At 43.0% G+C, this 15,069-nt stretch overlaps 2 protein-coding genes and 1 pseudogene across 5 annotated transcripts; 2 read left to right on the top strand and 1 right to left on the bottom strand.

Annotated features, from left to right (window-relative positions):
- The first annotated feature begins 185 nt into the window (after positions 1-185).
- On the top strand, positions 186-2,621 carry LOC125526552 (uncharacterized). The gene is made up of 2 exons (XM_048691226.2): positions 186-425; positions 2,359-2,621. The coding sequence occupies exons 1-2, from the start codon at positions 303-305 to the stop codon at positions 2,476-2,478; spliced, it is 243 nt and encodes an 80-aa protein (XP_048547183.1). The 5' UTR covers positions 186-302; the 3' UTR covers positions 2,479-2,621.
- Positions 2,622-4,483: 1,862 nt separating this feature from the next.
- Positions 4,484-9,369, top strand: LOC147992329 (type IV inositol polyphosphate 5-phosphatase 3-like). 4 transcript variants are annotated; one of them, XM_087529362.1, is made up of 11 exons: positions 4,486-4,801; positions 4,878-5,067; positions 5,748-5,822; positions 6,275-6,362; positions 6,587-6,691; positions 7,175-7,538; positions 7,671-7,967; positions 8,163-8,347; positions 8,444-8,552; positions 8,621-8,763; positions 8,887-9,369. In XM_087529362.1, the coding sequence occupies exons 1-11, from the start codon at positions 4,649-4,651 to the stop codon at positions 9,080-9,082; spliced, it is 1,905 nt and encodes a 634-aa protein (XP_087385488.1). In that variant the 5' UTR covers positions 4,486-4,648; the 3' UTR covers positions 9,083-9,369. The 4 variants fall into 4 exon arrangements, with proteins under 4 accessions (XP_087385494.1, XP_087385488.1, XP_087385502.1 ...); XM_087529368.1 differs by having other exon boundaries at positions 4,484-4,801; positions 7,175-7,967; positions 8,621-8,785; positions 8,887-9,030; XM_087529376.1 differs by having other exon boundaries at positions 4,487-4,801; positions 7,175-7,967.
- A 232-nt stretch (positions 9,370-9,601) lies between these two features.
- Positions 9,602-11,397, bottom strand: LOC147992328 (uncharacterized; annotated as a pseudogene).
- Between the last annotated feature and the right edge of the window lie 3,672 nt (positions 11,398-15,069).

Below are 15,069 nucleotides of genomic sequence, written 5' to 3'. Positions count from 1 at the left end.
TTCTCTTCGCCTCTTCGGCAACGCCCTCCTTGGCTCGCGCTATTCTGGTGCACAAGTCGGCCCGGCCCATCAGCGAAGACGTAGACCATGACCAGCCCAGGTTTCCGTCCCCCGTTGCGGCGAGCGTGGCCCAGTAATGTCTAGCACCACTGACATGCGGGACCCGGTGTCAGGCCTAGGTCGAGCCGTCTGACCGACGCGAGCACCGAATCGTCCGTCGCAGTCGGCGCAAGCAAGGAAGCCAGAGAGCGGCGGAAGGAAGGAAGGGGAACGAAGGAGCGCAAGCAAGGAGGAGGAGGAGGATGGGGTTCATGCTGCGGGTGAGGCTGGCCTCCTTCTTCGCGGGCGCGGCGGCCGCGGCGGCGGGCGGCGGCTACTTCCTCTACAAGGACTACAAGCTCGCCCACGACTCCACGGCCCTCCAGGTACGGGCCGCGCCCCTTCCCGCCTCAGATCTCGGTCCCTGCACTGCCCCAAACGCATCTGCCCGCGGCTCTGCGCCCCGCGTCTAGGAAGTAGAACGGGGGAATGGGGAAGCCCCCCCCTCCTCGTTGCGTCGTCTGTGAAGGATGGATCGCAGTGCTGATTTGATTTCCTGACGCGGGTCGAGGAAACCACTTGTTTGTAGATCATGTATTCATGTTGCTGTTGGCATCATTGGTCTGCCCTGAAAATTCCCCCCAGCATCGGACTTGGATAGGCACCAGGAGAACGTATCCAGTGATAGACATCCATGTCGTTTGCTGATTATATACTTGGGGATGCCTGTAGTGCCACATTTCATTCGATTATTACAACTTGTGCTCTGTCTGTCTGCCTACAAATCACCATGCCTAGTTTCTGCAAGCCGTGCTCGGGTAACCAGAATGTCGTTTTGAGTTTGGACCTCTATGGCTGACAGTTCCAGTTCCACTTCGTGTGATGTAGTGTCTTTGGCTTACCAAGCTAATGGTCTGTTTGGCAGTTCAGTGGTTTGTAGCTTGCTCTGATCTCAGGGGTAAATCGTAGTTTAAGGTATCCCCTAGCCTTGCTGAACTTTTAGACTAAGTTATCACTTCTATCTCTGTTTAAACCTTTGTTCTGGTGAGACTTTGGGTCCAAAGTGACCATGTAAATATTTGTAACTAGTATAGTTAAATTTATTGACCGTAGGAGCCTCTCCTGCTGTCTGGTTGCTCAAAAAAAAAGGAGGGGTACAATGATTTGAATAGGATCCGAGGTATAATGTTACGTCGACGCATGGTCGTCATACTTTGTTCATAGTTTCAGGCAAGCAATTGGACATGGGACTGCCTAGGAGAGAGTCAATATCTTTTGGTGTACTTCTGAAGTTCTCTAGTCATGTGTTGTCTTGTCTAAATGCATGTGACTAGTTTGCTGCAACTTGACCTCTGGATGGTGGATTGATGGATATGTACTGTTCTATAATTATCTCATACCACACACTGAAATGCCTATTTGATTGGTAAGTGAAAGCATTGTTTTCTGCAGTCCCTTAGCACATTACAAGACGATCATGTCTTGACAATGTAGAATGGACGCGAACATGAATTTGGAAATGCATCTAGTGTTAACAGCATGGCATTTATTATTGTTGAATTTTACTCGATCCTCTGTTGTGGTTTGGCATTCGTTGATGCAGCATATCTCAGGAGCGTTTCAGTTTCATAGACTCAACCAATCTTGCAAGTTCCAACATATATTTGCTCAAACATAGATGTTTTTTTTTCAGAGTAAACTCAAGTATAGACCATATATTATTATTTTGAACATTACATATATGATATATCACAACTCTTGAAGTTGGCCTGTTCCTCTCATCAACAAGAATGTTGGTGGTTTTGCCTACCTTCCGGTATGAAATTGTGGTGACTTCATCAGAATGATGGAACACTAGATATCCTGACAATGAAATATGAGAAGAACACTAGGATAATTCACCATATTTGATTTACCATGGTCATTCGGTATGCACTGGTGGGATTGTTCAGTAGTTCATGTAAATAGGTAGAATTTCATAGATGAAAGGCTCAAATTTGTCCAGGTAGATGCGATAAAGACACGTGTTTGTATAGTTTTCCCAAGAAATTGTTTGAAATGTGGGATGGGCTTTGTAACCTTAGTTGAGGATGTTTTTTTCCCGAGGTAAAGCTTAGCTGTGAATGTTTTTCATAAGTAAAGTTGCCTTTTACATGTCATTGGCTTTAAGAAATGCAATCATTGTCTGGGCTTTAAGATTGAGGTTTCTATACATGTGGTGTTTGTTAACCATGCTCCCTCTGCATTTCCACTATACACCTGCATGATTCTCGTTGGGTTGAAGATAAGCATCTGATCTTTAAATCACAACTTTTGCAGGTGAAAGGTCTGCACGACCACTTGGACGCCCGTTACAAGGCTCTCGACAAGCGGCTTGCAGCTCTGGAAGCCCAGAAAAGCGCCGACTCCTCTCCGTCTGTGGACGCGCCATCGGGCTAGTCGTCCGCCTGTCCATCACGAGGCTTGACAAGTGGATGATTCTAAGTCTGTTTACTTTTAACATGCGCGCGCTATCTGCTTCTCCTTTGAAGGCAAGGGGCCTGTGACTGACAGCGAAATAATATAGCGAACGGTTTTTGTTTTGTTGTGTGGGCAAGAAGAATCTTGTGTTTTGTTGCATGATGATGGGGGATACATCAGATCTTTGCAGCCAATTTCGCACTTGCTGTCGCTTATCCCGGGGATTCAACCCGAACCCTTTATCAACGCCCCTCGATTTCTCGGCTGTTCGTTTTCACTAGCAATTTAGATGGTTTATGTTGCCTGGCTTTTTCGCACTTTTGATAGTCTTCGCTGATGAAGAGAAAAATAGTGTTGTTGGCTGATCCATGCTTGCACGTTTTATGGAGAAGAAAAGAAAAGTCCAGCTGATAAGCGTTGGTGGTATCTGCAAAGTGATCCGATCCAGCTCAACATCACCTTGTCCATTCGCCACGGCGACCTGCGTTGTGTTGCGTGTGGCCATGCCTCTTTGCCGACCTCTGTTGCCACTTGCCTAATTCCCCTTTATAATTTCTGTCAAATTGCTGCTTATTGGTTAGGAATGGTTCAGACCTGTGATTGATGATAATCAGAGCAAGTAATCGGGAGGAGCAGTTTGATTATTGGCATTAGGCAAGGGCTGCTTTTATCGAGATCTTGGACTGTTGTAATTAATCAATCATATCAAGGTCGAACTTAACTATAGCCATTATCGGCTATCATTATTGGGCTCCCACCATCTGCAGGCACAGAAGAAGATGATCATTAACTGGCTGAAGCATTGTTTCCACCACTATTTTTTCCATGCATGAGAATGCAAGCTAATAGTCAGCGCAACAGCATAGTATATACTCCCTCCGTTCCTAAATATTTGTCTTTTTAGACATTTCAACAAGTGACTACATACGAAGCAAAATGGGTGAATCTACACTCTAAAATATGTCTACATACATCCGTATGTAGTAGTCAACCATGCCAAGAGGCCGGGTTAGTCGTCCCCTGAATAGGAAAATAAACATGCGTTGCGCACTCGCTTCCTGCACGATTTCATCCTCTACCGAAGTTCGGGTACATGTAGTAGTAGTATTTTGCTTCGAGTTCAATCATGTTGGAGGGATGCTCGGTCGCCGAATCATTGAGGATCTCTTTGTGTTTCTTTTCCCTGGAACTCATTGGAAATTACAACTAATTCACACGATTGGGCCAAATCCAGCACACCGCTGCTGTACAATGATGTGCTTAGGCAGTTAGGTCAGTTAAGGCTGATTGAGGTGGATTATGACAATCCAGTTCTTCCAATCAGTTCTTTGTCAATTGTTCTCTTTGGCTAACTAGATAATTGGTTTCACGACTGTTTTTTCATAACAGATTATTATAAATTAAGTTTAGTATAGTATGCTGCAGCTCAACAACTGCAAACAGAGCCTAATGCATTTCCCGTCGAATCATTTTTTTCGATCAAAGGGGAGCCCCCCGGGAGGCTCCATTTCATAAAAACAAAACCACGACAACTATACAAAACATCTCGACTAAAACCAGGTTCTGAAAGCCACCGAGGCAAGGGAAAGGAAACGACAACATCAACCATCCCGTCAATGTCGTGTGGGTCTTTCGTGTACTCTGTTTTTCTTTAAATTATGCCGCAGTTCTGCTTCGCACGAAACGTGGGAATGAAGATATATTTGATGACAAATATTTCAGGAATATATACAGCAACAAAGTACGCCTTCCTGAATGAAATGTACATGTTCTAAAAAAAAGAATGAAATGCACATGGCGGCAAAAGGAAAATGCTGAAAATACTCGAAACCAGCTCGTAGAAGAAAAGAAAAACATGTCGTTGTTTGATTTTTTTTCGAGTTGAAGATGTTGTTATTAAGATACCCTTAAAAAATAGAGAATATTTAAAAAAAAACAGAGATGGGATAATGATACGGTTAGGAGCAAGGCAAAGCTGTTAAGAAAGAGACGACGGGCGACGAGCCGAACGGGTCGCCGGTACTCCTCGCTGGCTCGCTGTCTTAACCATCCATCCATCATCGCCGCCGACGATGCGGCAGTCAATTGCCCCACGAACTCTTCCGCCACAGATACGGCTGTCGTCGGGGCGCCCCGCTTCAAAACCCAGATGACCCCGCAGACAAGTCACGACGAGAACCGGCGGACGGCAATGGCGTCCTCCTCCTCCTCCCCGGCGGCTCCGTTGCTCCGACCTTGGCAAGATGACCGGGACCGGGACGACGCGGCTGCTCGGAGCGACGGTGGGAGTCGGCAGGAGCAGGTACTGGTTCTTGGCGATTTGAGCTTGGGAACTAGCTTGTGATAGATTGCTGATGGTTCTTGTTTGTGCTGCGAAGGGGGTGATGCGGAGCTGGGCGGAGGCGGCGCTGCTGTGCTGCGGCGCGGGCTGCGGCGACGCGGAGCGGCTGTGGCGCAGGGTGGTGCTGCGCAAGTGGCTCAACGTCGGCGCCGGCTCCGGCGACTCCGACTTCAGCGCCGACGAGGCCGAGGCCGAGGCAGACGACGACGAGGAGCCCGGCCACCAAGGTCCGCCCATCTCTTCTCTTCTTCAGTGACCCCTTCCCCCATTTCCTGCGCACGATCTGCTCTGCTTCGAAGCAAGATGGGGGGATTTCTTGTGTGGGGATTGGAGTGCAGACAACCACATTGCGAATTCGCAACGCAGATAGCCTCACAATGGATAATTGCCAGCTCAATTGTTCATTGGTCGCTTTCTCGTCTGAGTTCATCGTGCTGCAGCATCATGAGCGCCACCAGTTCAGTTTCGTATGGGTAATGGCCACGAGTGCCGTATGGGTCATCTACCTGGTCGATGGCGACCTCCACTGTGATGTCCGGCTGCTAATCCACTTTCTGCAGACCACCGTTTTCGTTTGGCATATTGCCATACTCGACATTTTTAACCAGGAGAAAGGTTTGGTTCGAGGAGTTTGAGGATTCCAAATTCCTGATGCCTTTTTTGTTTCGTCTCAAAGCCTGCTTGAGCCAAAAGGGTTAGCGAAAAGTTTGGCCGCTTTTGAACACCGCCTTTTCGAGGCTGCCCCTTTGATGCAGAAAGGGGAAAAGAGCAAAGAATGTCTGTTAATTTGTACTGTGCCATGTAAATCCATAGCGCTTTATATGCATAGGTTTATTCAGCTTAAATCTGCAGATTGATATCGATCATCATACGTGTTCTGACTGCCATGTTCGTTCCATTTGTGCAGAGAAGTGCTGCTGTTGGGAACACAAGCTGTATGATGAGGAAAGGAGATCGCGTGGACTTGGTGCGGGCACGATTGGTAATTTAATTGTTATCTCATTTGTTGGAGAAGAATATATGGACAAAACAGTTGTTGGCAGTTCAATTTTCTTCTATATATTTTCCCCATAAGAGGAATTGGGTCCTACGTTATATCCATGCCAGCAAATAGGCATTGCGTAGTGGTGATAAAAATATCAAAAAATGTGGATAGTGCTTTTCCACTTTCTGTAAATAAATATAAATATTTCAAAACAACTTTTTTTATGGTAAAGTACAAACGGTCTGGCTTTACATAAAGCCAAATATTTCAAAGAAATATATGCGTGATAATTTGGAAGCACCTGGATGCCTTTTAATATGCGTTTCGACTTGCTATGAAGCCTGTTTTGTTACATAAACGACTGTTTGGTAAGCCATTCGTTGACACAAGCATCTGTTTGACCTGGGTTGACAATTGCTTTATATGCTGATTCAAGCTGTAATTTGTAGGTAATCAAGTGAAGGCTGTGCCTGACAGACCTAAGAGGTGCAATTCAGAGACACTTCGTGCTCAGTATATCGATGTCGCTGAACTCAGGTATATAGCTAGACTTATATATTGCTCCCCTCTTATCTTTGGCCTTTCTGACAGCATCTTCGTAACATCCTGTGGTTACTGAAATAAAAGCTCATATGCCTGGTTTCTGTCACATAAAACATTTCAAAAGATTTAATACTAACTAATTGAACCTAGCTACAATTAGGCTAATAAATGCTACTCCCTCCGTAAATTGCTTCCAACCTTCAAGGTTTTACATGCAGGATTTTCGTAGGGACATGGAATGTTGGAGGCAGAGTTCCACCTACTGACTTAGACATTCAAGAATGGCTGGCGATGGAGGAGCCAGCTGATATTTATGTTCTCGGGTAAATCACTGCTAACAAACTTTCAATTGCACGAATGTTCATTCTTATTTTGGAAGAAGATATGTGGCACAGATTCACACAAAATAAGCTGTCACAATCTGACATAGGCATAGCAGTTACAATCTTGGGAAATCTTAAAAAGCTGTTTCTGGATCATCCACTTAAAACATACGACTCTGTAACTTAATATAAGATGTTTTTTGATACTGTCATAGTGTCTGACAGTGTCAGAAAACGTCTTATATCAAGTTACGGAGGGAGTATCTGAAAAATATTTGGTTATCGGCTGGTATCTAATCAGTTTTTTCATCCGTGTCACACCTTAGCTTATTATTTGGCTAAGATGTGATTTGTTGTGGTGCACTACTGCCATTATTTTGGATGAAAGGCCCATGGCCCTGCTTTTTATTAAAGCCACAGTTCAAGCCGCACCAAACATTCCCTTAGTTTATATTTACCATGAAATTTATGACCATCTTTCAGATTTCAAGAAATTGTCCCACTAAATGCTGGGAATATATTCGGTGCTGAAGATGACCATCCAGTTGCAGTCTGGGAACATATCATTCGTGAAACTTTGAATAAGATATGTCCATATAAACCAAAGCACAAGTGTGTCAGCGATCCTCCTTCACCATCAAAGTTCAATCCATCAGATTATCTTGTGATGGAAGATGATTTTCTTAGTGAGGCCGACAATGAAAGTGAGGGGGAACTTCATCCATTGATTGGACAAGACATTAATCCAGTTACTAATGATAGTGGCGTTTGTAGAACATATGAATACTCCACCTCTGCTTCCAGTGAAAGAGTTCACGAAGGCGAAGACTTCAGCAAGATGCTTCCAGTAAATACTTCCCATCACTCCCACAACTCAAGTCATACGCTTTTTAGATCTAATCTGAAAGAACCAAACAACCAAGCTGGTCACTTGGAAAGGCCTGGAATGATTTGGCCTGAACAACAATTGGATATGCAGGTTCATCTTATTCACGACAGCACATCAGTTACTTCAGTGAAGACTCGAACAGCTTCTGCGTCTTTCAAATTGAGACATGAGAATTCTAATGGTTTTCCAGAAGATAATCTAGACCATGATGTTAGTACCGATAATAGAGTCGTTAAGAGGAAAAATTCAAATTTTGTACGGATAATAAGCAAGCAAATGGTCGGAATATATCTTTCGGTGTGGGTTCAGAGAGGCCTTAGGAGGCACATTCAGAATTTGAGAGTATCAACTGTAGGTGTAGGCGCGATGGGTTACATTGGTAACAAGGCAAGTGCCAAACTTGATCTTATTTTCTCTCATCACTCATTTTGCATTCATTTGTACTTCATGCCGAAGTTTTCATTTCATTGACTTGCCTTGTCATCTCATATCAGTTCTTATTAGATTCAGCATGAATACACTCGTCGGATACTATCTGATTTACAAAATCATCTGATGACATTTGTTTCTGCAATGCTCCAGGGATCAATATCAGCCAGCATGTCTATATATCAGACACCCTTTTGTTTTGTATGTTGCCACCTTACATCTGGTGAAAAGGATGGAAATCTAACAAAGAGAAATGCAGATGTTGAAGAAATCCTTCGAAGAACGGTATTTAACCCAGTTCATAGAGTCAGCATGCCTAAGGGAATACATGACCATGAGTAAGTCGGCAAATTTGTGTCGCCTGAATCTTTGCTATCCTCCAATGCAATCATTTTCTCAATTGCTTACATATGCGGCCATTTCATAAATTTCAGAAAGATTATATGGTTTGGGGATCTCAACTACCGAATCAACCTATCATATGAAAGAACACATGAACTTATCTCCAGACAGGAATGGGATTTATTGTTTGACAATGATCAGGTAATTTAATGGTTCGGTACATAAATTACTACCTGTAGTATTTCCAGCTCACGCTTTTGCTGTGACAGCTAAAATGGGAACTGACGAAAGGGCGTACATTTGACGGTTGGATCGAAGGGGTGATTAGCTTCCCCCCAACATATAAATACGAATTTAATTCAGATAAGTATGCGGGTGACGAGCCAATATCCGCAAGAAGAAGACCTGCATGGTATGCTATCTGCCTAATTAAGGTCCTGCCTTTTTGTTTCGCACATTTAATCTGATAAGATCCATCATAGCTCATGTTTGGGCATTAGAACCCAGGATAAATAAATGTTGCATACTTCTGTAGGTGTGATCGGATTCTTTCATATGGAATGGGCATCAGGTTGGATTCTTACAGAAGGGTGGAGCTTAATCTTTCGGATCACCGCCCGGTGTCCGCTGTCTACATGGCCGAGGTTGAAGTTTTATGCCAAAGAAAGTTTCATAAGGCTCTAACATTCACCAATGTAGAGGTAGATGATCATCTTTTATTGGAGAGATAAAGCACTTGTTGAATGAAGAGCCCTGGACTGTGAGTGAACATGCTGTTCTTAGCTCAAGGCGCAATGCCGGTAATTTCAGACAAGTTACCAGAATGTACAGAAGCAGATAGGGGTGGCAGTTTGATGCATAATAGGGATTGGGTTGTGGGTGTGTGTTTCCGACCAAATTGGTCGTCCTGTAAATGAAAAGAAGAATAAAAGGTAGTCCGACTCCTCAGAAGAGGATCAATTGTTCATATCTAACAGGATCTGCAGAGAAATGAGTAATGTTCTGCCCTTTTTCTTTATCGAGGTACCGTTCTTGCTTCTTTTTTAATGTCTTTTTTTTGCGAGGATTCTTTTTTAATGTCTGATGATGGTTAGCCACTGAAGATAAGAGCCGGAGCTGCTAAGTACATACATGAAAAAAAAGTATTTCAGACCACATTGGCGAAGCTGAAATTTCCTGGATTAACGATTCAGAAGCATCTTGTTACTTTCGAACTTGAGTAGAGCAGGGCAGATGTTCAGTAAGTTCCTTCAGACAACATAAAAGTATTTCAGACCACATTGATCCAATGCGACAAACTCGGTGAAAACTGCAGCAGCCGGTCCTCCACCTAAAGAAAACAAAATCATCACTCTGTCAGTAACCAAAAATACAAACAGAACATAATTAGCAGAACCTATGCAACATAAGGGTTTGAAGTGTTAGAACCCATGACCAGCTCATCAACATAAAGAAAAGCTATATCATAATCGTGGCTATGTCCCCTATGAATTTCCATGACAAAAAGGAATGGAAGTACTGAATAACATAATATTACTAGCTTTAAGGCCCCAAACATGCCAACTGAGTTACACCTTTGACAATTGATTTTGCACTTTTACTCATTTGACATCCGTTGCGGCTATAAGTTCATCTATCTAGCATCGGGACAATTTCTAACTAAGCTTAAATTATTAGTGAATTAATGCTTAAGAAGAAGAACAAAGGTACTATTTGAGAAACAATGCATTGGATGAGCAATATAATGCTTAAAGATGAGCAATCACCTGGTATATAGAAACTCGTGAAAGGATGAAACTTATTGATAATAATGGGTTCCAGTAAGTTTCTTCGGTTGCATTGACTTAACTTCAACCATGTAGGCATTGCGGTCCGCATACAGAAAAGTTACACCATTAACCTCATCATACCCCAGTATTACCATCTCTCTCCACGCTAACTCGATCTGAGAAGGAAGTCTAAGAATGTTATGCATGTCAACTGTCTTGTGCAACAACCATGTGGTGACACCATGGCAGTCAACCTCCCTTTGCCACATTTGGAAGCTAGAGTAAGAAAATGCGGCGAGACCGACAATGCCGTCCTCTCCCTGGATGATCTGATATGTGTGCGAATCGTGGGCGCACCAAGGCGCCTCGATCAAAGTTAGGCTCTGCATATTCAGATCAAACTCAAGTATGCCGTGGTTGATCGGCGAAAGCGCCCAGTAAACGACGTTGCCAACAAGGGTGCTAGGGCTACTGCGAGAACAAGCATGGCAAGCTGCACATGAAGGCTTGGTTGAGATGACATCGCCCCAAGTGCCGGACTGCGAAGACTAAACACAAGCGAGTGATCGATCGTCGTCTCTGCCGGTGGACACCATGAGCAGCTCGAATGGCCCCGAGTGGCAACCGTCGTGCACGTGACCCTGGTCGCCGGCAGCGCAGAGCACCGCCCCATTGATGCACCCTCTGTTCAAGGAAAGCTTCGGTGGAAGGGCCACGCAGCGCCGCTCGCCGGTGACGAGGTCGCACACAACGAACTCTTCCTGCAGCATGTCTTTGAGGAGGGCGCGGCCGTGGCGGTACCCGAGGAAATAGATGTCGTAGCGGCGGTCGCGGAGGCCGTAGCGTCCAAGGCAGAAGCGCTCCGGACGGGTGCGGACGGGAGGGTCCAGGTTGGGGGTGAACACGACCTCGTGGTCGCTGCACACGAAGGCGCCGAGGAGGCGGTGGTGGGCGTGAAAGCAGCGGAGGAACTGGGGGTCGGTGGCGACGCGCTGCCACCGCTTGCAGACGGCGGACGCGCGCGGGAGGGAGCACGGCTGCGGCGGAAGATGGAGGAGGATCTCCCAGAGAACATCGTCGATGTCCGGCAGGGACGCAGGCGCCTCCGGCAGGTTGCCGCGGCGGCTTCGGCTGCGGGGGATCGTCGTTCCGGCTCCGTCCTCGCTCGCGTGGGTTTGAGGATGGAGGCGCGGGCTGCGTCGGCGGGCCACTCCGTTGCTCTCCTCGCCCGCGTCGCTCTGGGAGCTGAGGCGCGTGCTGCGGCGGCGGCCCGCCATTCCGGCGTTCTTTTCGGCGCCGCCAAGAGGACACACGTGGACGTGGGGTGCTCCTAGCGACGCGTCGCGGGCCGGCCCACCAACCGACTCAGCAAAGCAAACGCGAAAAAAAAAAGAAACTAATCGAAATTGAAAAATTAATGTATGGGATGGCTGGGATTCGAACAGAGAACCACCACATTCGCAGCTTAACGGTTTAACCACTAGACTAAGCTAGTTCTTCCGCTTAGTTCTATAAAACCGTCCTATTTAACGTTTGCTTTAGTAAGAACCAATATAAATTCCCTCGAAAAAGGAAAAGGTACATTTGAAAAGAAGATCATCGATTTTTAGAAAGTTCATGATTTTTATAGAACAGTTCATCGATTTTTCTAAGTTCACTGATTTTTGAAAAAAAGTTCATCGATTTTGGAAAGAGTTCAATGATTTTGAAAAGATTTCATCGATTTTGAAAAAAGTTCAACGATTTGGAAAAGAGTTCATCGATTTTCAAAAGGAGTTCATCGATTTCGAAAAAGAGTTCAACGATTTTGAAAAAAGAGTTCATCAATTTTGAAAAGAGTTCATCGATTTCGAAAATTGTTCATCTCTTTTGAAAAGAGTCCATCGGTTTTGAAAAAAAAGTTCATTGATTTGGAAAAACAGTTCACGAATTTGAAAAAGGTACATTGGAATTTGGAAAAAAAATTCAAGAAATTGAAAAATGTTATCGATTTTGGAAAGAGTTCAGTGATTTTGAAAAGATTTCATCGATTTTGAAAAAAAATCATCAATTTGGAAAAGAGTTCATCGATTTCGAAAAAGAGTTCAACGATTTTGAAAAAGAGTTCAGTGATTTTGGAAAGAGTTCATCGATTTTAAAAAGAGTTCATCGATTTTGAAAATAGAGTTCATCAATTTCGAAAAAAGAGTTCATCGGTTTCGAAAATTGTTCATCTCTTTTGAAAAGAGTTCATTGGTTTTGAAAAAAAAGTTCATTGATTTGGAAAAACAGTTCAGGAATTTGAAAAAGGTCCATCGGAATTTGAATTTTTTTTCAAGAAATTGAAAAACGTTCACGCATTTAACAAAGAAAAAGAAATTCAAAGAAAAAGGGAAAAAAAGGAAAAGAAATAAAAAGAACAAAAGAAGGAAGACGATGAAAATGAACACTTGTGATCTGGTTGTCCCATTGGTTACTGTGACTTACATATAAGGAAGAAGTCAGTCGTGGGTTCGATTCCCACCCACGCTCATGTTTTTTTTTTTTGCGGGATGAAAGCAAAAGGAAAAGAACGTAGACGGGCCGAGCCCAACCCGCTGCGGGGGTATGCGCCCGTTAGTGAAAAGAACTAAAACCGGCTCAGCGGGCGCCATTTAGGAATTGCCGTGGACGTCGTGTAGCGGGCTTTTGATTCGCTTGAGGTTTTGTTCAAGGCCCCTGACTGACAGAGTGATATTAGGCCTCGTTCGTTCGTTCGGCCTGCTCAACGTGACGGCTGCGAAACGAGAACGAGATGGGACAGCCCAGACGCGTGGGATGCCATAGACTCGTTTTTTCTGTTTTTCTTTACGTTATTCGTTTTCGTTTTTTTGCATTATTTTTATTTTGTTTATATTTCAAATATTCTACAAAAAATGTTAAATGTGTATAAAGAAAATGTTTATCATGTTCCAGCAAAAACATGAAAATGTTTATCACATGTACGAAAAATGTATACAAAAAAATCTATAAGAATTTTTTTGATCAAGTATTTAAAACATTTCAATCAAGTATTTGAATTTTTTCTAAATGTGTATAAATTTTTTAACCATGTATTAACAAATATGATCAAAAAATTGATCATCATATAAAAAAAATTAATCAAGCACTTGAAAAAATGTTAACCAAGCATTTGGAAAATTTTAATTGTGTATAAAAAAATATTAGCCATGGAAAATGTTAATCAAGCATTTGAAAATTTTGAACACATATTTTGAATTTTTTTAATGAAGCATTTAGAAAATGTTAGTTGTGTATTAAAAATGATGTATTAAAAAATGTTAATCTTGTATTGAATTGATCAATGATTTAAAAAATGCGTATAGAAAATGATGACCATGTATTAAAAAATGTTACATTTGTATTGGATTTTTTTAACCTGTATTAGAAAAATGTAGAATGAAAACCAGAAGAAAAACCGACAAAACAATGAAAGACACAAAGAAAAATGAAAATAAAAAACAAAAGAAAATGGAGAAGAAAAACAGAGCAAAACAAAACAAAAAAAGAGAAACATAAACGGGAGAAAACCGAAAAAGCAGACGAAAATGAAAGAAAAGAAAAAACAGTGAAAAAGGAAAAAAGAGAGGAGAAAACCCAATGAAAAAAAGAAAGGGAAATGATTAGGATCACCCGACGGATAACAACGTTACTTTCAGCAGAACTATAATGGGGTTGTTTTTGTGCAGCAATAATAGTTCTTGAAATTGGACAAAACTTTTTGGAGATTTTTTATGGAATATAAAAAAATACTGGAGCCAAGACCCACCAAATGGGGGGCCACCTGATGCCCATAAGGCACTAGGGCGCGCCCTGGTGGCTTGTGGGGCTCACGTGGCTTCGCTGACTCTAATTCCAACTCTATAAATTCAGAATTCCCGAGAAAAAAATAAGGGAGGAAGTTTCATCGCGTTTTATGATATGGAGTCGCCGCCACCTCATGTTCTTCATCTGGAGGCCAGATCTGGAGTCCGTTTAGGGCTCTGGAGAGGGGGATTCTTCGTCATCATCATCAACCCTTCCTCGTCACCAATTTTATGATGCTCACCACCAGAGTGAGTAATTTCCCCGTAGGCTTGCTGGACGGTGACGAGTTGGATGAGATTTATCATGTAATCGAGTTAGTTTTGTTAGGCCTTAATCCCTAGTATCCATTATGTTTTGAGATTGATGTTGCTATGACTTTGCTATGCTTAATGCTTGTCACTAGGGTTCGAGTGTCATGATTTCAGATATGAACCCTTTGTATTTTCACAAATATATTTGTGTTCTTGATCCTATCTTGCAACTTCTAAGCACCTATTACGTGTTATGACCCGCATACCCCAAGGAGACAATAATTGGGCTTCTTTCCGGTAATTATCGTAGTTTGAGAAGTGCATGTATTCACTATGTGTTAATGCTTTGTTCCGGCTCTCTATTAAAAGGAGGCCTTAATATCCCTTAGTTTCCTTATGGACCGTGCTGCCATGGGAGGGTAGGACAAAATATGCCATGCAAGTTCTTATCATAAGCACGTATGACTATATACGGAATACATGTCTATGTTACATTGATGAATTGCAGCTAGTTTTGTGTCGCCCAGTTATAACTGTTACATGATAAATTTCATCGAACATAATCATCCATCACTAGTCCAATGCATATGACTTTTGCATATTGATCTTGCTAAGTTACTATTGCGGTTGTTGTTGCTGCTACAATCACTATAAAACTGCTACTATTACTGTTACTGTTACTACTACTGTTGCTATCACTACTATCAAACTATCATACTACTGTGCTACTGATCACTCTACAACAGATATTTAGTTCTCCAGGTGTGGTTGAATTGACAACTCAACTGCTAATACTTGCAAATATTCTTTGGCTCCCCTTATGTCGACTCAATAAATTTGGTTGAATATTGTATCCTAAAAAATTGTTGCGAT

This window comes from Triticum urartu, chromosome 1A (assembly GCF_056163025.1).
Source record: "Triticum urartu cultivar PI428250 chromosome 1A, HENAU_Tu73, whole genome shotgun sequence".
Lineage (NCBI taxonomy): Eukaryota > Viridiplantae > Streptophyta > Magnoliopsida > Poales > Poaceae > Triticum > Triticum urartu.
The sequence above is the reverse complement of the archived record's forward strand: the minus strand, read 5'-3'. Positions and strand labels throughout refer to the sequence as shown.